We start from the raw sequence: 22,380 nt of genomic DNA on the forward strand, positions 1-22,380 counted from the left end.
AATGATTTACCACTGAAAACGTTTCCGTGGGCGTATCAATGGTAAGGTTCTGAGTTCTGTACATCACACATACGAAACGATGCAGAACTGCCTCAGGCAATGAAAGTGTCAAGAAAAATACACCCGGGGTCCTCGCCCCTGCAGACCTTCAAGAAGGTGCATTTAGTAAATGGCTCCTAAATGCCCTGCATTCCCGTAGATGAGGGGCGGTGTGGAATAGAGGAATGGACTCAGAAGCAGGTTGGGCCCGTGCTGTGTTGGAAAGGGAAAATGACCCTTTCAGGGCCCTGTCCTCTTATCTGTGAAGGGGGAGTGGGGACAGAGTTCCTGCCGGTCAGTACTATACAAATCACTGCTCCGTCACACCCTCCTGGACTGACCTCCGTCCCCAACCCCACTCCCAACTCAGACGTTGACGCTATGATCGCTAAAGTGACTATATTTGGAGACAGATCTTTTCTGGGGTAGTTAAGGTTCAGTGACATCATAAGGGTGGGCCCTAGTCCAACAGGCCTGGAGTCCTTAGAAGAAGAGCAAGAGACACAGGAGCGGCCCCCCACCCAGCCCCCCAACCGTGTGCAGAGGAAGGGCTATAGGACACAGAGGTGGCCATCTGCAAGTCAGGAAAGGGGACCTCGCTGGAAACAGAACTTGCAGCCCCCTGACCATGGGTGTGCAGCCTCCTGAACCATGAGAAAACAAACGTCCATTGCTCAAGCCACCCAGCCCATGGTGTTTGGTTACGGCAACAGACATGAAAAATGTTTAATGGTATAAAGGACAATTCCTTTAAAAGGGCAGTTCACGCAAGAATGTGAGCTCTTCTTCATCTGGAAGGGAAGGGAGACATATCCAGAAAGCCCCAAGTCACAGTGGAGTTCAGAAACTGCCTGCACTGTCCAGCAGTCACAAGAAGACAGATAGATGGACACACACAGTGACCCTCAGCGCCTGACTTCCAACAGACCTCACAAGCAAAACCAAAACAGCCATCAGGATGAGAAACATGCATCTTATTTGCAACAACAAAATAAGTAACGAATAGATGGCTCTGCTTACCACCTTTACGGTATAGAAAAAGCTTCCAGCGCCGAAGGGAATTTCAACTGCACAAGCTTTCCAGAGAACAACTTAGCAAGGTCTAAGAAGCCTGAAAGACAAAAGTCCATCCTCTTTCACTCCAGAGACCCTGCCTCCTTCAGTCTATTCTGAGCACCTATTATGCACCAGGTGCCCTTGAGGTCACGGGTGATAAACGAAGACCCTGCTCCCATAGAGCTTCCCCCTGCAGGGAGATGATGACATAACGTCCAAGGAGGCAAATGCTACGAGAATACAAAGTGGGCTAGGAGAGGAGGCGTGTGGAGTTGGAGGAAACCGTCCTGCTGTTTCTGACCGAAGTGTCGAGAGTAGGATGCACCAGTTTGAGAAGAGATATGAACTAACTGCAAGCAAGCCGCTGGGAACATGGGGTTTGAGAGTTCAAGGGAGAAGACACAGCTTGAATAGGACTGCAGAGTGAATGAGGTGCCACCAAGGGCCAGATGAGCAGCAGAATCATGAGAAGAAAGTCAAGACCAAGTCAGCTTAGTGGTGGGGAGGAGACCAGCCAACTAGGGGCTGACCCAGGTGACTTGCTTGCCGGTGGGATTTCAGCAGAGGCTTGAGAAACATGGGCATGGCTGAACTTGATCTCATGTCTCTGCCACCACTTTGAGAGGACGTGCCCCAGCTCGCCTGCCCCAGTGGAGCACAGCCTGGATCCGTTGACCCTCAGACCTGACAGTGGGCCCAGCTGCCTCAACAAAGCTGCTCCAGCCAATGTGCAAATACGGGTGCTTTGGAGTGGTTTGTTACACAGCATCATTGTGGCAATAACTGACCGTTACAAGGCTCGATCCAAACTTAAGAAATTCGAGACCAGGAATACCTGGGGGATATTGCTGATTATTCCAGAGTGAGAGAGGGGCCTGATCAACTCAACAAACCACGGCTCTGAAGGGAATTCCTAGAGCACGGTAGCCTCTTATATTATTCCTACCTGACAGAACCGCACTCCATTTCCAGTAAGATCCCTGTGGGTTAATCAGTACCATGCTCTGCTTTTAATTTCCTTTCCTAAACCAATAGTCTGTTATCAACTAGCCTTAGCAAAAGCACTAACCTTATTTCTCTCATTCACTCTGCTGAAAAGTTCCTCCCAAGTCCAATGTCCTTCTAAGATACATTTTACTAAGGTGAGCAACAAAGAACAGAACTACTCTTCGGCTGAACCGTATTATTAGTCTTTTGGGGTCCAGGACAAGCATGGGCAATAGTCTGTCTCACTTTTTAAGTTTTGGGCAACACAGGTCCAGCGGAAGACCCTGCTGCTGTAGGGATACCCTATGGAGCCCTTGTGAACAAAGCTCTCCCCAGTCCTGACCTGGGGATGCTTGGGACCGGAAGATACTCACTGATCCTTCAGTACTATATCAACACAGCACACATGCCTACAAGGCTTCTACAAAATATATTACACCGAATTTTCAAAGTCTCCAGCTACAGATCTCCTTACCGTAAGCCTCCAAGTCCTTTAAATGTGCCAACGCACTCCGAGTATTAGAATGCCCAGCATGACACAGCTGAGGTCCATAAGGGAAGGGGGCTTGCTCTCCTAACCCCTGCCTGGCCTCCCCTCCTTCGCCCACAGGGAGGAGGGCTGTGGGGTCCAGGCTTGGGGGCGGGAAGCAGGAATAAACCGGGCCCTTGTTCACCATCCTCCTTATTCAGTGCCACCTCCAGCCTCTCAGCCCACTGCTCCGCTCTGAATCCAGAGTGCTGATTCACCCACTTAACTACCCAGCACGTTCAGAGTGGCTGTCAAAATCTGGTCATCTGTAACAGCAAAAAACTCAATGAGCCACAAAGAGCAGACAGCCGGGCTTTTAGAGAGCCCCTTGTTTGGACAGCTTCACCCCCCGCCCGTCTCTCCATCACCTTCTCGGCTCAGCCTCGCTGTCGTATGCTCCGAGCTGGGACTGAAAGGTCGCTCTCAGAGAGAGGCCCCCCTGCAGAAAGGTTAACTCACCCTCCATCGACAGAAAACACTCCATTATCACTGCATTTTTTATTAAAGTAAAGATGCTTCCCTACTGTGCACAGGAAGCTGCTGGCCCTGGCATTGTATAAATATTTGATGCCGGTCTTTGGGCAAAAGGCCACCTTCACTTTCCAAGCTTATGATACACAAGAAGGGTGTGGGAGAAGGAGACTCGCTCTGTTCCCCCAAGAGGTAAATGCTGTGAGAAACCTGCTCATCCTCTGCAGCCTCTGGGACACAAAGACCCTGCCAAGCAAGCTCCCTTCAGCCCACCCTAGGTGCCAGTCCTCTGCCAAGGCCAGCCTGAACCGCACACGGCATGACAACTGGCCGATGTATGGTCTATTAGAAAACGTCACTATTCTCCTTTTACTGGGTTGGCCCAAAATTTCATTAGAACTAACACCCCAAAAAAGATGTCCTTTTCATTATAGGGGACTGGAATGCAAAAGTAGGAAGTCAAGAAACACCTGGAGTAACAGGCAAATTTAGCTTTGGAGTACAGAATGAAGCAGGGCAAAGGCTAATAGAGTTTTGCCAAGAGAACGCACTGGTCATAGCAAACATCCTCTTCCAACAACACAACAGAAGACTCTACAGATGGACATCACCAGATGGTCGATACCAAAATCAGATTGATTATATTCCTTGCCGTCAAACATGGAGAAGTTCTATACAGTCAGCAGAAACAAGACCGGGAGTTGACTGTGGCTCAGATCATGAACTCCTTATTGCCAAATTCAGACTGAAATTGAAGAAAGTAGGGAAAACCGCTAGAACATTCACGCATGACCTAAATCAAATCCCTTATGATTATACAGTGGAAGTGAGAAATAGATTTAAGGGTCTAGATCTGATAGATAGAGTGCCTGATGAACTATGGAATGAGGTTCGTGACATTGTACAGGAGACAGGGATCAAGACCATCCCCATGGAAAAGAAATGCAAAAAAGCAAAATGGCTGTCTGAGGAGGCTTTGCAAATAGCTATGAAAAGAAGGGAAGCAAAAAGCAAAGGAGAAAAGGAAAGATATACCCATTTGAATGCAGAATTCCAAAGAATAGCATGGAGAAAAAAGAAAGCCTTTCTCAGTGATCACTGCAAAGAAATAGAGGAAAACAACAGAATGGGAAAGACTAGAGATCTCTTCAATAATATTAAAGATACCAAGGAACATTTCATGCAAAGATGGGCTCGATAAAGGACAGAAATGGTCTGGACCTAACAGAACCAGAAGATATTAAGAAGAGGTGGCAAGAATAAACGGAAGAACTGTACAAAAAAGATCTTCATGACCCAGATAATCACAGTGGTGTGATCACTCATTAGAGACAGACATCCTGGAAGGTGAAGTCAATGAGGCCTTAGGAAGCATCACTACAAAGTTAGTGGAGGGAGGTAAAAGAGTTCCAGTTGAGCTATTTCAAATCCTGAAAGATGATGCTGTGAAAGTGCTGCACTCAATATGCCAGCACATTTGGATAACTCAGCAGTGGCCACAGGACTGGAAAAGGTCAGTTTTCATTCCAATCCTAAAGAAAGGCGATCCCAAAGAACGCTCAAACTACTGCACAATTGCACTCATCCCACATGCTAGTAAAGTAATGCTCAAAATTCTCCAAGCCAGACTTCAGCAACACGTGAACCGTGAACTTCCAGATGTTCAAGCTGGTTTAGAAAAGGCAGAGGAACCAGAGATCAAATTGCCAACATCCGCTGGATCATGGAAAAAGCAAGAGAGTTCCAGAAAAACATCTATTTCTGCTTTATTGACTATGCCAAAGCCTTTGACTGTGTGGATCACAATAAACTCTGAAAATCTGAAAGAGATGGGAATACCAGACCACCTGACCTGCCTCTTGAGAAATTTGTATGCAGGTCGGGAAGTAACAGTTAGAACTGGAAATGGAAGAACAGACTGGTTCCAAATAGGAACAGGAGTACGTCAAGGCTGTATATTGTCATCCTGCTTATTTAACTTCTACGCAGAGTACATTGTGAGAAACGCTGGGCTTGAGGAAGCACAAGCTGGAATCAAGGTTGCCGGGAGAAATATCAATAACCTCAGATATGCAGATGACACCACCCTTATGGCAGAAAGTGAAGAAGAACTAAAAAGCCTCTTGATGAAAGTGAAAGAGGAGAGTGAAAAAGTTGGCTTAAAGCTCAATATTCAGAAAACGAAGATCATGGCATCTGGTCCCATCACTTCATGGCAAATAGATGGGGAAACAGTGGAAACAGTGGCTGACTTTATTTTTCTGGGCTCCAAAATCACTGCAGATGGTGACTGTAGCCATGAAATTAAAAGATGCTTACTCCTTGGAAGGAAAGTTATGACCAACCTAGACAGCATATTAAAAAGCAGAGACATTACTTTGCCAACAAAGGTCCATCTGGTCAAGGTTATGGTGTTTCCAGTGGTCATGTATGGATGTGAAAGTTGGAATATAAAGAAAGCTGAGCGCCGAAGAATTGATGCTTTTGAACTGTGGTGTTGGAGAAGACTCTTGAGAGTCCCTTGGACTGCAAGGAGATCCAACCAGTCCATCCTAAAGGAGATCAGTCCTGGGTGTTCACTGGAAGAACTGATGTTGAAGCTGAAACTCCAATACTTTGGCCACCTGATATGAAGAGCTGACTCACTGGAGAAGACCCTGATGCTGGGAAAGATTGAAGGCAGGAGGAGAAGGGGACAACCGAGGATGAGATGGTTGGATGGCATCACCGACTCAATGGACACGAGTTTGGGTGAATTCTGGGAGTTGGTGATGGACAGGGAGGCCTGGCGTGCTGCAATTCATGGGGTCGCAAAGAGTCAGACATGACTGAGCGACTGAACTGAAAAATTCATTTGCTCTGTCTGTAATATCTTATGGGAAAACCTGAATGAACTTTTGAGCCAACTCAATAATACGCTAAGTCACTTGCTTCAGTCATGTCCGACTCTGTGTGACCCCATAGACAGCAGCCCACCAGGCTCCCCTGTCCCTGGGATTCTCCAGGCAAGATCACTGGAGTGGGTTGCCATTTCCTTCTCCAATGCATGAAAGTGAAAAGTGTAAGTGAAGTCGCTCAGTCGTGTCTGACCCTTAGCAACCCCATGGACTGCAGCCTACCAGGCTCCTCCATTCATTGGGGGTTTCCAGGCAAGAGTACTGGAGTGGGTTGCCATTGCCTTCTCCAATAATTCGCTAAGATGGTCTAAATTACCCATACTGGTGTCACTGGCATCCCAGATGTCCTTGGCCCCTGACATCCCGTTTCCCTACCAGCATGGTAGTCAGGGCACCACCTTGGTTCCTGGAGTGGCCTCCACCAACCTCACAGCCCTACCTGCCTGGGTTATACGGATACGCAACCCCCTGCAAATGGAATCACCCCATCTGGGCAATGGTGCGTGCCACTCCTGATTCACACCCCAGAGTCTGTCCCTGCTGCTTCTCCAGCCCTCACATCTGCTCTCAACCTGCCTGCCTTCCTTCCCTGCAGTCCCTGTTGGAAGCGGTAAATAAGCCAGAGGAGGCGGAACCCCGCTTCAGTGCCAGTAAGGGTCAGACTACGATTTGTGCCATTTACCTGACCAGATGCCCCGATGGGGAGGAAGTGCCCTGATCTGGTGCAGGCCGGCGAGGAGGCCTCTGCCAGGCGCGTTCATGGCTCCTCAGTGAATCCTCTCCCCAGTTCTGCAAGGCTCATGTGTCCCTCTGGGCGGTGAGAACGTGGACGGAAGCCACAGGACCGAAGTCACATGTCTACGTTCAAGTGCACACAAGGGCCAATCTCGATCTGAATGTGGTTTCCTTGATTCCAAAGCCTTTGTTCTTTCAAGAGCTGACGGATACTTAATTTTTCTACCACAGGGATGTGCCAGGGCTCTGCTCTGGCCGGTGGGGGGCGATGGACAGCCTGGTCTCATAGAGTGGGCGTGCTCTGACCACGAGGCTGTGCACCCCGCCTTCGTGTTTTGGGTGCATCCCAGTGGAGTTGCAGTGAGATGGCCTTATAGCTTCTGCTGGGGACCAAATCTGTGCAGAAGCCATCCTTTCCCGCAGGGGGCAAAGAAAGACCAAGAACATGCTTGTAAATGGATACGCTGTATCTATCAACACAAGAGAGTGCATACACAGTGAGAAAAAATGATCCGAATGATGTGTAAGAATGGGGATGAATCTCAAAGAGAATGATGGGAAGAAGCCAAACACAAGGAGGGCAGGCTCCACCCATCCAAAGTTCATGCCCATCCATGACGCTTCCAACCAGCACTGCCGTCGGCCTTGGGGAGAGCACGACGAGGCTGTGAGAGAGACTCTGATGGGTTGGGACGCTCTGTTTGTTGATCTGGGGCTGGTCACGCAGGTGCACTCACCTTGTGAAAACCCACTGAGCTCAGGATCTGTGTCAGTTCAGTTCACTTCAGTCGCTCAGTCGTGTCCGACTCTTTGTGACCCCATGAATCGCAGCACGCCAGGCCTCCCTGTCCATCACCATCTCCCGGGGTTCACTCAGATTCAGGTCCATCAACTCTGTGATGCCATCCAGCCATCTCATCCTGGGTCATCCCCTTCTCCTGCCCCCAATCTTTCCCAGCATCAGAGTCTTTTCCAATGAGTCAACTCTTCGCATGAGGTGGCCAAAGTACTGGAGCTTCAGCTTTAGCATCATTCCTTCCAAAGAAATCCCAGGGTTGATCTCCTTCAGAATGGACTGGTTGGATCTCCTTGCAGTCCAAGGGACTCTCAAGAGTCTTCTCCAACACCACAGTCCAAAAGCATCAATTCTTCGGCGCTCAGCCTTCGTCACAGTCCAACTCTCACATCCATACATGACTAATGGAAAAACCATAGCCTTGACTAGACAGACCTTAGTCGGCAAAGTAATGTCCCTGCTTTTGAATATACTGTCTAGGTTGGTCATAAATTTTCTTCCAAGGAGTAAGTGTCTCTTAATTTCATGGCTGCAGTTACCACCTGCAGTGATTTTGGAGCCCCCCAAAATAAAGTTTGACACTGTTTCCACTGTTTCCCCATCTATTTGCCATGAAGTGATGGGACCAGATGCCATGATCTTCGTTTTCTGAATGTTGAGCTTTAAGCCAACCTTCTCGCTCTCCTCTTTCACTTCCATCAAGAGGCTCTTTAGTTCTTCCTCACTTTCTGCCATAAGGGTGGTGTCATCTGCATATCTGAGGTTATTGATATTTCTCCTGGCAATCTTGATTCCAGCTTGTGTTTCTTCCAGTCCAGCGTTTCTCATGATGTACTCTGCATATAAGTTAAATAAGCAGGGTGACAATATACAGCCTTGACGTACGCCTTTTCCTATTTGGAACCAGTCTGTTGTTCCATGTCCAGTTCTAACTGTTGCTTCCTGACCTGCCTATAGATTTCTCAAGAGGCAGGTCAGGTGGTCTGGTATTCCTATCTCTTTCAGAATTTTCCACAGTTTATTGTGATCCACACAGTCAAAGGCTTTGGCATAGTCAATAAAACAGAAATAAATGTTTTTCTGGAACTCTCTTGCTTTTTCCATGATCCAGGGGATGTTGGCAATTTGATCTCTGGTTCCTCTGCCTTTTCTAAAACCAGCTTGAACATCAGGGAGTTCATGGTTCACGTATTGCTGAAGTCTGGCTTGGAGAATTTTGAGCATTACTTTACTAGCATGTGAGATGAGTGCAATTGTGTGGTAGTTTGAGCATTCTTTTGGATTGCCTTTCTTTGGGATTGGAATGAAAACTGACCTTTTCCAGTCCTGTGGCCACTGCTGAGTTTTCCAAACTTGCTGGCATATTGAGTGCAGCACTTTCACAGCATCATCTTCCAGGATTTGAAACAGCTCCACTGGAATTCCATCACCTCCACTAGCTTTGTTCGTAGTGATGCTTTCTAAGGCCCACTTGACTTCACATTCCAAGATGTCTGGCTCTAGATTAGTGATCACGTCATCATGATTATCTGGGTCGTGAAGATCTTTTTTGTACAGTTCTTCTGTGTATTCTGGCCACCTCTTCTTAATATCTTCTGCTTCTGTTAGGTCCAGACCATTTCTGTCCTTTATCGAGCCCATCTTTGCATGAAATGTTTCCTTAGTATCTCTAATTTTCTTGAAGAGATCTCTAGTCTTTCCCACTCTGTTGTTTTCCTCTATTTCTTTGCACTGATCGCTGAAGAAGGCTTTCTTATCTCTTCTTGCTATTCTTTGGAACTCTGCATTCAGATGCTTATATCTTTTCTTTTCTCCTTTGCTTTTCACCTCTCTTCTTTTCACAGCTATTTGTAAGGCCTCCCCAGACAGCCGTTTTGCTTTTTTGCATTTCTTTTCCATGGGGATGGTCTTGATCCCTGTCTCCTGTACAATGTCACGAACCTCATTCCATAGTTCATCAGGCACTCTATCTATCAGATCTAGGCCCTTAAATCTATTTCTCACTTCCACTGTATAATCATAAGGGATTTGATTTAGGTCATACCTGATTGGTCTAGCGGTTTTCCCTACTTTCTTCAATTTCAGTCTGAATTTGGCAATAAGGAGTTCATGATCTGAGCCACAGTCAGCTCCCAGTCTTGTTTTTGTTGACTGTATAGTGTCTCTATGTGGGCTATACTTCAGGAAAAAGTTTCCTTAAAGACATGCCACGGATAGAGGGGGAAATGCATTCATAGCCTAAATGAAATCTTAGTGAAACCGTTTGCTTTATTCAGCAGCTCTTCTGCAAACATGGAGCCCACATGCCTGGAGCCTGCGGCTGGCCAAGGAGTGGCCGTGAACTCGCTGCAACCTCCCCCTCCCCTGCTCCCCCAGCCTGCAGGGCCCTGGGGAGGCTCATCCCAACACCGCTCTCCTTGGCACTCAGAACGAGCGAGCAGCACCTGCAAACCTTCATTGCTTGCTTTCTGCATACAGACCACAGGGTATACACACTGGGACGCTAAGAAGCATAGGAAGCAGGCCTTGCCCAAGGACTTGCAAATATGTCTGCCTCCAGCCTGGACGGGAGAGGAGTTTAGGGGAGAATGGCTCATGTCTATGTATGGCTGAGTCTCTTCGCTGTTCACCTGAACCTATCACAGCCCTGTTCATCAGCTACACTCAATGCGAAATAAAAAGGTGAAAAATATGTCTGCCTACAATGTGTCCCTATGTATATTTTATTTGGAATATGCACATGTTTTTACATACCTATTTTGCAAATATAAGGCCATCTGGCTTATTCTAGGCATCAAAAATGTGGTCTAAATACCAAATGCTATTTGGATGCCATGACACTGGGGCATCAGAGAGTCTTAAGGAAAACCCAAACTTCAAAGAGGCAGAAGAGGAGGGCTGTCCAGGTACCACATGTCATCCAATGTGGCAGAGCTTTTCAAACAACAGCATCCGGAATGTACCCTAGTCCTAAGTGCTTAATGTACCAAGGTCTCAGAACTAAATTCCAGTTTATAGGTGACAGAGGTGGGAGAAATAAAATACCACCACGAGGCACTGGCTGGACACATCCCGAATGCAGGACAGTGTGAGAGGCTAGGGTAATCTGAAGCAGGCAGGGTCCTGAAGAACAACTCTCTCAGGTCAAAGAGAGTCGAGGATGTAGTTTCCATATGTGGCACTTGCTGCTGGACTGGAATCTGGTTTGGACAACGGGCTGCAAAGGGCATTTTAGAAATGATGGGAGACAAGTACATGTAAGCCTCACAGAGATGCTGCTGCCCGAGGCAAGAGGCCGGGTGAGGGTGAGGGCAGGGAGAGGAAGCTGAGGGCAGAGAGAGGGTCAGAGGGTCAGGGAGGAGACAGGGGAGGGACAGGCCACGGGCAAGGCCAAGGGGAGGGCAAGAGGGACGCAGAGCAAGGCCAGGGCCAGGGGGACAAAGGGAGGCAACTGCGGGGCAAGGACAGGGGCGGTGGCTGCTTCCCAGAGAGGGCGGCCCCTCCCCCTCCCCCAGTGAGGTCAGCGCCTCCCTCCTCCCTCCTCCCGCAGTGAGGGCGCCCCCCCCACCCCCGCCCCAGCGATGGCAGCATCTCCCCCAGTGATGGCGGCAGGGACTCCGCAGGCCTGGGAGCCCTTGGTGGGAAACAAGCTCTGGGTGGGTCTCCCTACCCTAGACTTCCGGTTCCCGCCCGAGCCCCCAGCGGCCGCCAGCTCCGCAGAGGGCCACCCCGCCGGCCTCGCCCACCCTCGAGAAGCAGGGCTCTGGCCTTCATCTCACTGGCTGCAGTGTCTCTGCAAGCCTGGCCATCCTGCCGTCTGAGCATCCCCGGGACTCCCTCCTCCCCAAGGGCAGCTCCCCTCTCCCCACGGGCTCCACCCCTCGCCAGCGCAGCCCCCCTCTCCCCTTCTCCCACGGCTTTCTTGCCAATCAGTGGCCGGGACCCACAGCAACGACTTAACCTCTCAGTGCCTCCAGCTCTACAGACACCACGACAGTACCTGAGGCCAGAGGAGCAGGCGTGCGGGCTGCTGAGGATGCACCAGTGCACGGGGACTGCCAGGGCCCCGGGACCACCACTAGGCGCCCCTTTCAGCCACACGGGAAGTTCCCCAGAGCCCCAGAGCACAGCCTCCCCAGCCCAGGACACCTGCGCGTTCTCAGGAGAGGAGCCCGGGAGCACGAGCAGAGGCTCAAACACGAGGACAGCACCAGCCTTTCCACGTGCTGCGAGGTAAGGACTCAAAAACAGGAGTCTTAACTCGATTCTTGAAAAAGCTGGCTTAAAGCTCCACATTCAGAAAACTAAGATCGTGGCATCTGGTCCCATCACTTCATGGGAAATAGATGGGGAAACAGTGGAAACAGTGGCTGACTTCATTTTTGGGGGCTTCAAAATCACTGCAGATGGTGACTGCAGCCATGAAACTAAAAGACGCTTGCTCCTTGAAAGGAAAGCCATGACCAACCTAGACAGCATATTCAAAAGCAGAGACACTACTTTGCCAACAAAGGTCTGTCTAGTCAAAGCCATGGTTTTCCCAGTAGTCATGTATGGATGTGAGAGTTGCACTATAAAGAAGCTGAGTGATGAAGAATTGATGCTTTTGAACTCTGGTGTTGGAGAAGACTCTTGAGAGTCCCTTGGACTGCAAGGAGATCCAACCAGTCCATCCTAAAGGAGATCGGTCCTGAATATTCATTGGAAAGACATGCTGAAGCTGAAACTCCAACACTTTGGCCACCTGATGTGAAGAACTGACTCACTGGAGAAGACCCTGATGCTGGGAAAGATTGAAGGTGGGAGGAGAAGGGGTTGATAGAGGATGAGATGGTTGGATGGCATCACCAACTCGATGAGCATGAGTCTGAGTAAACTCTGAGAGTTGGTGATGGACAGGGAGGCCTGGTGTGCTGGAGTCCATAAGGCTGCAAAGAGTCTGACACGACTGAGTAACTGAACTGAACTGAGCTGGATTCTTTTGAGCTGAACATCACCTAATTTATGGGACAAAGTTCTCAGGCATTTTATAATTTTGTGGAAAATATTTTGAAGCACAAATATCCAGTTCAGAAGACTGGTGCTTTTTTTCCCAGATGGCGAACAGCTTAAAGACGTGCTCCCGGCTCTGCCAGGTTTATTTCTAAGGACACTAATTATCCTACTAGAAATAGGTTCCTTTTATAATGATGATTAGCTTGCTCTTTTTTTTTTTTTTTTTTTAATTCTGGGAAAAGAGCGTATTTCCTCCCTGGCCAACGGAAAGCCTGGGCTTTTCCAGGGCAGAAACTCCCTCACCCAGTAAGTTCTGCTCCCAGGTCACCGCCTCCCCCGTGCTACCCCCCCCCCCGCCCCCGCCGGCTCTCAAAAAGATCAGGAAGAAAGCCTGTCGGAATGCTGAGTGGGTTTAGATTCATTTTGATGTGAGGAGTCTGCACGTATTCCGGGGACAGGGACATGCAGCCGGGGGAGCAGGACTCGAGGGCAGCCCTGCTGTGGAGACGCCGCGGGCTCCATGCAAGGCTTCCCACTCACGTGCCAGAGGAAATTTCATGTTCTGCCTTCGAGGCGGGAAGGCTGGATTTCGTGCAGCTGAAGCCAAGGGAGGCTATAAAGGCATTTCTAACACTCAAGTCAGATGTGAAGAAAGACTGCGTGCGCTGTCTGTGTTTCTGGACTCACGGCTGGAGAATGAGGAGAGGGGAGGCGTGGAGCTGAGAACGCAGCCTGGACGCCGAAGCGCGACAGCCAGACAGGCACCGAAGGGCTGCACAGACTTTCGTGTTCACGGTGTCTTCTCCGGGGGCTTGGCTGCCCCTGACAGGGAAAGGGCCGAGAGAAAACCTCCTCGCCGAAGCCCCAGTTCCCCCAAGGGTGGAGCAGGCCCAGCGGCTGCCCGGGCGGCTCCTGGCCCCCACGCCTCCCTGCCCATCTTTAAGAGGCTAGCACAATTAACCCTCGGTTTCCCAGGCAGAGAATTAAAACCACGCGTAGCCACAGAGCGCCTCTCTGGGCCAAGGAGGAGATAAAAGGAGCCGTCGCCGTGTGCCCGGAGAGGCATGACGGGGTGTCCCTGTGGAAGCAGGAGGCAAAGGGTCCCCACCGGGCCCTCCAACGCCGGTGAACGAGGCTGTAGCCGTCTGCTCTGAGCACGTACCCTGGGGTCAGATGGTGCGTCTCCAACTAGCCAGCACAGCCCCCAGCTTGCAAGAACTCTTGCAAGAGGCCCAGGGAAGGCCTCCTGGCGCCCAGGGAGATTACTGACCTTGTCGCCAGGGGACGGAACTGACTCTTCCTTAGTTGTATTAATGAAAAATACTCTAGGAATTCCCTGGTGGTCCAGCGGTTAAGAATCCACCTGCCAAGGCAGGGAACTCAGGTTCCGTCCCTGGTCTGGGAAGATTCCACATACCGTGGGGCAACTAAGCCTGTGAGCCACAAGGACCGAGGCCCACGGGCCACAGCGACCGAGGCCTGCAGGCCACAGAGACTGAAGCCTGTGCACCCTAGAGCCCATGCTCTGAAACAAGCGAAGCCCACACCCCAGAGAAGCCCAACTAGGAGGAGCCTCTGCCTGTTGCAACTAGAAAAAGCCTGCACACAGCAACGAAGACCCAGCGCAGCGAAAACAAATAAATAGTTATTTAAAAAAGAAAGAAAATACGCTTTAGAATTGCACTGTCTAACACACTAGCTGAGAGCCTCATATGGCTACTGAAAGGGAAATAAATAAAAATTAAATGAAGTAAAAATTAAGTTTATCAGTCTTACTTGCCAAATCTCCAGTGGTCAGTGGCCACTCACGGCTGGTGGCACAGAGACAGAGCATCTTCAAGTCCCAGTGGCCCATTCACCTCCTATCTTATATCCTGCTTCCGTCCACAAGTGGCCGTGGGCCACGGTGCTATGCAATGCCTGCTGCTACTGCGTGGACCCGTCACCATTAGACATTGCTGTTCAGACAGTGACAAAGGCTTTGCGCTGGACCAGACTGGCTCGCGCTCTACAACGCTCTGAAAGTTTCGGATGACTACACGCATGGGCACTCAGAATGAAGACCGATGCCTCTTCCAAGGATGTTTGCTAGTAGCTCAAGGATTGCAAACAATACAGAATCCAATCTCTGTTCCTGACTCTGCCAATTTTTAGAGAGAAAACTGCTCAATGTCGGTGCCCCCTGCCAGGTTTCACTGGGATCAACGGATTCGGTGTTACTTCACATTTCACTTGCTCAAGAATCCTGCTGACTGGCAGCCCTCAAGATCCACACGTGCTGGCAGGTTGGCCCCATGCCCCAAATGGTCTCTGGGTTTTGATGCACCCTAGCGACTCAAGCCACCTTCGTGTTAGCTTGAAAACCCCTTCTTTGCTTGACACATTTACCCATTTGGGACAAGCTTTCTCTCTGCCTCAGAGGAGATGACACCAATATTGCTGCCTGAGCAGCAAACCCCCAGAGAGAACCCATTACTGGCAGGGCCGCTGGGCGCAGTGAGACCCTGGAGCAGTGTGTATCCTGACGGAGTTTACAGAAACCCAGCTGTTCAGTTCACTCATCTGCTGTTAATTCCAAGGTGCTGCTACTGTTACTTCAAACTGTAATGATGTCTACAAACAATTTGCACTTTCAGAGCGGCAGGATCCTAGGGGGTAATTAACAAACCCCAGGAATAATCTCTTTAAAAGCCTTTAAAAGCAACCTCATCGGAGGCCACCATGATGAAATGAAACTGCCCCTCCCCTTCTCCCCTTCTCCATGGTGTTCACATAGACCTGGCTGACTCCTAGAGGGGCTGGGCGAGCACGGGTGTGGGCTTTTGTGAACGACTCCTCCAGATGTGTGAATTGAAATCAGACCCTCGGAACTTTCTGAATTGGGGTGGGGTGGGGGGGTGGTTCTGAAAGTGGGCTGAGATGACAGGCGTGAAAAGCAGAGTTCAGGAGGGCCACTTGATGGGGGGTGGGGTGGGGACGTGGTCCTTACCGTGGACCAAGCCAAGCGAGGAGACCGCGTTCACCAGGACGCCGCCCTTCCGGAAGTGGTCGCTCATGTGCTCCAGCCAGTTGGCGTCCAGACCGCTGACCGTCGGGCCGTTCTTGGAGACCCGGAGAGGAACGGTGACAGGGTAATACTGCCGGCGCTTCTGAGGGCTCTTCGGTTTGTTGAAAAGGGCGAAGATCTCCATTTCTGCGGGGATGCAGAGAGGACGGGGGACAGGGGGTTAAATGGGGACAGACTGCCGTATCGGGCAGGGTGCGATCTCGCAGGAACCTGCAGGCAGGGCATCAAAGGCCAGCATTCTGCTAGGCTGCATGTTGCCTACCAAGAAAACCCAAGCAGCGTGTTAGGGAGCCTTGAAAGTGACACGGACCTCGAAGGCTGAATGCTGCGGGGCCTGCCGACAGAAACCGGCCCTGGTCAGCTGCGCCCTCGGCCACTGCAGCCAGGGGCCTTCCACACCCCGAGAGGCATTCAGAGCGGAGACCAGGAAAGGGTACTTACTCTCTGCTCTGCAAAAATCTGGCAGGTTAAGCCTGTAGATAGGTATTTTCAAGAGAGCATTTCATGAGCCTAATTCTTGCATCTCCTCAAATCGAGAAAAGGACTAAAATCGTTACCGGTGGCATCTGCTCCTTGTGGCTAGCAGCAAGCCTCTACCAAAATGCGTGACTGACCACACATATCTCCTTCACAAAATTCGTATCTTACACTGACCTCTCCCCCTGCCTCCCTGGAGCCGTTTTTCAGGGCTGTTGGAAATGTTGTCTCCCAGGCTAAGTCCTCATTCTGTCCCCAATAAAACGTAACTTGAAACTCTCAGGCTGTGCATTTTTTAGTCAACAGGACTCAGTTCTGAATATGACATATGATGAACAGCTGTTAGCTGGGATTAATTTGTATGGTTAGGTGTTTGAAAGAAGGATATAGTAGACATTTCTAGAAATTCACACAACGGTGTATTTTAAAAGAAAAAGCAGACATGTTTTGGGGCAAGAGCTGATCTGTTTTTTGGTTTTTTTTTAAGGAAACGCACAGAGGCACATGAAAACAAAAATACTGCCGTAATTCCAGGAACTCTGCACCTCCCTGAATTCACTATTTATAAACTGCAGTGGCGTTTCCCGGGGCCGAACGCATAAAACTTAATCAAGTTCATCAAAAATACATCATTGAAATGTAAAAATAAATACGCTCCAGTAAATGAGGGTTCCTGCCTGGAGTGGTAAGGTCGCTCCAACAGCCAATGAGCCCTGAGAGTGAGGCGCAGCTTCCCGGGCCTTCCTTCATGGCTGGGCTCTGTAAAAATCGCTGCTCACTGCCACCCGGCAGCTGACCCTTGCCTCCCGCCCTACGTGCGGCAGGCCACGAGTGAGCAGCCGCAGCCTCCGGAGGCAAATACCTGGGATTTCAATCTGAGGCTGAAGGCCTATTTTTGTGTTACTCGTTTAGTTGAGCATCCAACAATCCACCCCGCTTAAAAAGCTTTGCTTACACAGTCTACTCAGGAACATGCTTTGGTTTCCAAAAATATCTATTCAGATAAGAAAATCCCCACCCTTCTGCCAAAGGAATAGTCTAAAGGTCATAAACAATGGCGGACATTAGCAAAAAGGACAAAGGACACCCACACACTCCCTGTAGGAGACACCTTGCCTGGACCCCACATTCTGGGACACTGCATCCCATGTTTATTTCCCAGTTTTCCAGTCTCCAAATACATTACCTTTGAAAATGGATCCACTTTCCTTTATCTCTTTATCTAGGTAAGTGTGCTTAAACAGGAAATGGAGCTTCACGACCAGAAGGGACACCATCACCATTTGCCACAAACAGGAACAAATGGTGAGGCGCTTTCACACCAAAACCGTTTCCCCACGTAGCACCTCCAGTTATCTCACAGGACGACTGTATTCTGGGACAAAGGGAGTCTTTCCACAGCCCCACCTGAGTAAGTGCCCGCAGAGACCTCAGGGAGCGATGCCGGGCCAAAGACTCTGCTGTCAGCAACAGTGAAGCCGACGGGCAGGCCATTTCGAGCAATGCAGGGGCTAGAATCAATGAGGAAGGAAGGGCCCGCGTCTTCACAAACAGCCACCGGCTCTCCCACAACCAACGCTGTCCTCATCCCCACCCCATATTACGTTCTCGGTCCACTTCCCTGACTCGGGAAGCCATCGAAAAGGCAGCCGGCAAGTGCTTTCAGGGGAGAAACTAGCTCTTGGTATATGGAGCTAGCGATCCCCTGACTATTTTGCGACTTTCAAATACAAGCGTTAACCATGGCGTCATGCCAAGAAAGGTTTGTAAAGGAAGAGAATCAAGCAAGGGGATGAGGGCTGGGGGATGGGACAGGAAGTGCCCTTTTCCAGTCCAAGGAGTCGGGGTTCAAGCAAGAGCTGCAGCTGCTGAAAGGGAAGAGTGGGAGCCAGGCCTCGACTTCGTCTCTTCAAAAGCAGACCCTGTAAGCTTTGGGGTGCAAGCTGTTTCTTTGGGGAGTAATCCCAGACAATAAGAGTGAGGGAGCAGGGATAAGAAACAAGGAGGAGACGAAAGCCAAGGCAGGCATCCACGGGCAGGTTACTGGGGACCGGAGATGCCGCGTGATGCCCTGTGAGGCGCAAGGAAGGTGGGCGTCTGTCCTCAGGGATTGAGGCCATTCCTGGGGCATTAATGCCTGAGGCACCTGCCCATTCCAGAGAACACCTGTAGGCAGAGGCTAGGGAAGCTGTCCTCAGGTGACCCCCAAGGTGGGCCAGAGCATCCGTCACCACGCTCAGCTACCATCAAGCAAGCCCAAGGGCACACAAACTAAGAAGAAAAAGAAGCCACGGCCTCCGCAAGGGGAACTGAGAAGCAGCCCAGCACCTGGCCACACAGCAAGACCCCCGGTCACACGGCAAGACAGAGCCGCAGCCTCCCCCACGCACGAGGAAACAGAAGAGGGGAAGGCCGAAGAGGAAGGTGGGTGCAGGCCCGAGGCCGCGAAGGCAGAGCCTGCAGGCCGGGCCTGTGGTGGGGTGCTGACAGCACACCCAGCTCCCCACCCGGGTCCTCCCCGGGGAGCAGGGCCGGAGCCAGAGACAGAAATAAACTTTCAGGGAAGGGAAAGGGGAAGGCTGCTGGAATCAAGAGCCTCCAAAGCATGAGAAGAAACCTGCTTGCAGATGCCCAGCCCTGCAGTAAACGCCTCTGTCCCGCCGGCTCCCCAGCCACGGTCCTCACCCGGAAACCAGCCAAGAGAAACTGTCCCCAAACGATGCCCTTTGATGTTTTAATATTCCGGCTCTGCAGTACACATCCTCACGGGAGCGGCCACCAGGGACTCCACAAAGAAGACCAAGCGTGTTTACATTTTCTGAGCTGCTTCGTTGACTCTGCCCTGACCCCAGCTAGAAGATTTTTCCAGACACGGGACAGAGTCCCCAAGGAGGGGGAAGGCATTGTTTCTGAGAATGTTCTGAGGATGGCTGCAGGCCGGCCCTGGCAGGGCACCCAAGCAGCTCCGAGACGGTTCTGTGTTGTATTTCTCTTTCTGTCTCGTCTCCTCTGACCCCCTTGCACACAGGGGGTGGCCTGGTCTGGTGACATTTAGAACCTCAGTGTCCAGAAAAGGTGGCAGTCTAGAAAACACGGCCGGGGTTGCACCTGCATTCGCTGGACTGACCTCAGCCAGAAAAGTGCAAGTGGCCGGGGCGGGGGACGTGGGGTGCCCACAGCCAGGCCTGCCAAGGCCTTGCTAGGCTCCCCGGGAATGAGGAGGAAGAAGGTAGACGCCCGGGTCTGAGGTGGGTACCAGGCAGTAGGGACGTAGGCACGGGACGGATGCCTGCAGTCTGCAGCTGGGGCCCCGGAGAGCGGCGACCCGCGGGTTGAGCTGACGGGGTCCTGGCACCCCGGGGGACCTCCAGGCAGCAGGTGGGAGGGGGCCTCAGAGTTGGGCTGAAAGCATGAGCTCCCAGGCCAAGTCTGATGCCTACTTGTCCCTCCACCCCAGCCGATGTGCCAGCCGGCTCCTTCTCCCCATCCAGCCTGGGGAGCTGGGGCCGGAGGGTGCTGGTCAGCTGAGGTCACAGCAGGAGGGCAGGGTCCAAAGGTTACGCTGGGAAGGCAGGGACCAGCCAGGTGCCAGGGGCAGGGGAGATGCCGCTTCCGGCGTGGGTGCAGCGTGGGGCACCTCTGGGCCTGGGGAGGTCGGCTGGCAGGCAGAGTGTGGGACGCGCTGACTGCACAGCAACCGTGGGACGCGAGGCTGTCAGTGAGCGTCGTCACCGCCACCATCTCCTGCGATGCCCACCTCCACAGGGAAACTACCTCAGAAGCCTTAAATGGATTCCCCAGAATCGCAAGCCGGCAAGTGGCAAGTTCAGTCGCTCAGTCATGTCCGACTTTCTGCGACCCCATGAACTGCAACACGCCAGGCCTCCTTGTCCATCACCAACTCCTAGAGTTTACCCAAACTCATGTCCATCGAGTCGGTGATGCCATCCAACCATCTCGGTTGTCTCCTTCTCCTCCTGCCTTCAATCTTTCCCAGCATCGGGGTCTTTCCCAGGGAGTCAGTTCTTCGCATCAAGTGGCCAAAGCATTGCAGTTTCAGCTTCAACATCAGTCAAGACTCTTCCAAACCCCCCAACCCCCAGCTGTTTCCCAAACCTCACGAGAGGCTGGTTCCATCAGCACACAGAGAGTGGGAGCTGACGCCCGAGGGTGGCCGGGGAGGTGGTCAGTGGTTGCTGTTAATGGACTGAGTGCAAACAGCCAGGACGATGGCGGCAGGCGGGGGGCGCACGGACCCCAGGGCAGAGCTGTCCGGCGGGGGGTGGGTTCCAGGAGGGGAGAACCAGGCCCGGCCGGTGAGGGAGGGCAGACTCGGGGAGCATCCCCCCAGAAGGAGCTGCCTGCCAGGAGGCTTGCTCATAGAAGGCCCTGGAGAAGGACACAGAGATCCGGCTCAGGCTTCTGCATTCTGGACATTTCAAGTGAGCCGGTGCAGGGAGGAAGGGAAACTCGGGGACAACGCTCGTTATTACTTGGGTGGCATGAGAACAAGCTGAATCTGCATGAACCTGTGCGGCCCCCTCGTTTCTCCTACTGACGCTGCAGTGCCCGAGACCAGGCGGGGAGGACGGCGGCCCGTGGAGAAGGCAAGGAATACGGTCCAGCGATGGCTCTGAGCTTCCCGAGCCCTGGTCTTGCTCTGCCCCTCGCCTGTTTACGGTCAATGAAGGAAGCTGCCTCCCCCACCCCGGGGCACAGAAATGGACTGGGAACCCAGCGGTGGGGCGGGCCAGCTCTTCCCGGGGGCCCTGCGTCCACCCGCAGCCGGGAACGAGGGAGGTGTGGAGGGAAGCCCGCTGCAGTGAGGCTCAGAGGAGGCCCGCCCGGCCGGACGTTGAACCAACAGCACGCTCCCCGGATGAGCACAGCCCAGGTGGACGTGGGGAGCCAAGCCCTGGACCCGAGGGGTCCCGCAGCCCGGGGGGTCGGGGGGGCGCCCAGATGGACAGAGAGCCGACAGCACGCTCCCAGGACAAGAGAGACCCTAGTGGACGTAGGGGGCAGAAGCCCTGGACCCGAGGGGTCCCGCGGCCTGGGGGGATTGGAGGGGGGCGCCCAGATGGACAGAGAGCCGACAGCACGCTCCCCGGACGAGCACAGCCCGGGTGGACCTGGGGAGCCAAGCCCTGGACCCAAGGGGTCCCGCAGCCCGGGGGGTCGGGGGGGCGCCCAGATGGACACAGAGCCGACAGGACGCTCCCAGGACAAGCGAAACCCTGGTGGACGTAGGGACGAAGGGGTCCCGCGGCCTGGGGGTGAAGGGGCCAGCCTCCGGTGTTGCCTCGATGAGCCCCCAGTGCCACACAGGGGATGAATTAAGGCGGAGCGGGGGCGGAGCAGGGAGACGCCCTCTGGACTCTTTTTTAATTGTCTTGCTGTGATTGCCTATTTCAACCCACCAGCAGGAAGCGGAGTTAAAGCACTTGGCCCTCCTTAGGGGCCCCTGAGTGGAGGGAGGCTGAGAGCGGGGCCGGGGTGCTGGGTGCGGTGGAAGCCCCAGGACGGAGGGGATAACAACCAGGATAGGAACTAGGCTGAGCTGGGGGCCAGGCCAGCTGACCAGCGGGGACAGCGTCCCTGGCCAGCCTCTGAGGAGGCGGAAACTATGCTCAGCTGATGCTCAAGTGCAAGTCGCTGGGCCGTGCCCGACTCTTTGCGACCCTGTGGACTATATGTCCATGGAATTCTCCAGGCCCCAATACTGGAGTGGGTAGCCTTTCCCTTCTCCAGGGGGTCTTCCCGACCCAGGGATGGAACCCAGGGATGGAACCCAGGTCTCCTGAATTGCGGGTGGATTCCTTACCAGCTGAGCCACCAGGGAAGCACTAAGGCTCAGACTATGAGATAAAGTGTGACTCTAGGAGGGCACACAGGCCACCTCCTGTTTCTGCGACACCGGCAGAGTAAGAGCATCTTCCGTCATACAGCTATTGGACGCACGGCCACACAGGCCAGCTGAGCCCCAGGCCCTGGAGGGCTGTCACCATGATGACTGTCCTCTGTCCCCTGTGAGGCCAGGCCTGGGCACCAGGGCCCCTGTGTGTTCACTGGCTGATGAGAAAGAGGCAAAGATTCATTTATCCCACCGGAAGTAATGGTCACAGTGAGCTGCCCAAGTCTCGGAGTCCTGTGGCCTCCCACGCAGAGAGCTAAGAGCCACGCTCAGATAACAGACAGACAGACAGCCGCCTACCAAGCAGGACGGGGGGTCAGGGGCACCGTCACCCCTCCCAGCTGCAGTTCTCACACGCTCTTGGCCTGACCACCTCCAGACGCACCTGAACCTTGCATTCCTCAGAAGGTTCTGGTT

General features: G+C 52.4%; 1 protein-coding gene across 1 annotated transcript in view; it reads right to left on the bottom strand.

Annotated features, from left to right (window-relative positions):
* Positions 1 to 22,380, bottom strand: part of RFTN1 (raftlin, lipid raft linker 1) — a 231,686-nt gene that overhangs the window by 50,426 nt on the left and 158,880 nt on the right. Inside the window, exon 6 of the mRNA XM_068972288.1 lies at positions 15,495 to 15,698. Within this exon, the coding sequence (XP_068828389.1) occupies positions 15,495 to 15,698 (204 nt within the window). The remainder of the gene's footprint in view (positions 1 to 15,494; positions 15,699 to 22,380) is intronic.

The sequence above is a fragment of the Capricornis sumatraensis genome, chromosome 1, assembly GCF_032405125.1.
Source record: "Capricornis sumatraensis isolate serow.1 chromosome 1, serow.2, whole genome shotgun sequence".
Lineage (NCBI taxonomy): Eukaryota > Metazoa > Chordata > Mammalia > Artiodactyla > Bovidae > Capricornis > Capricornis sumatraensis.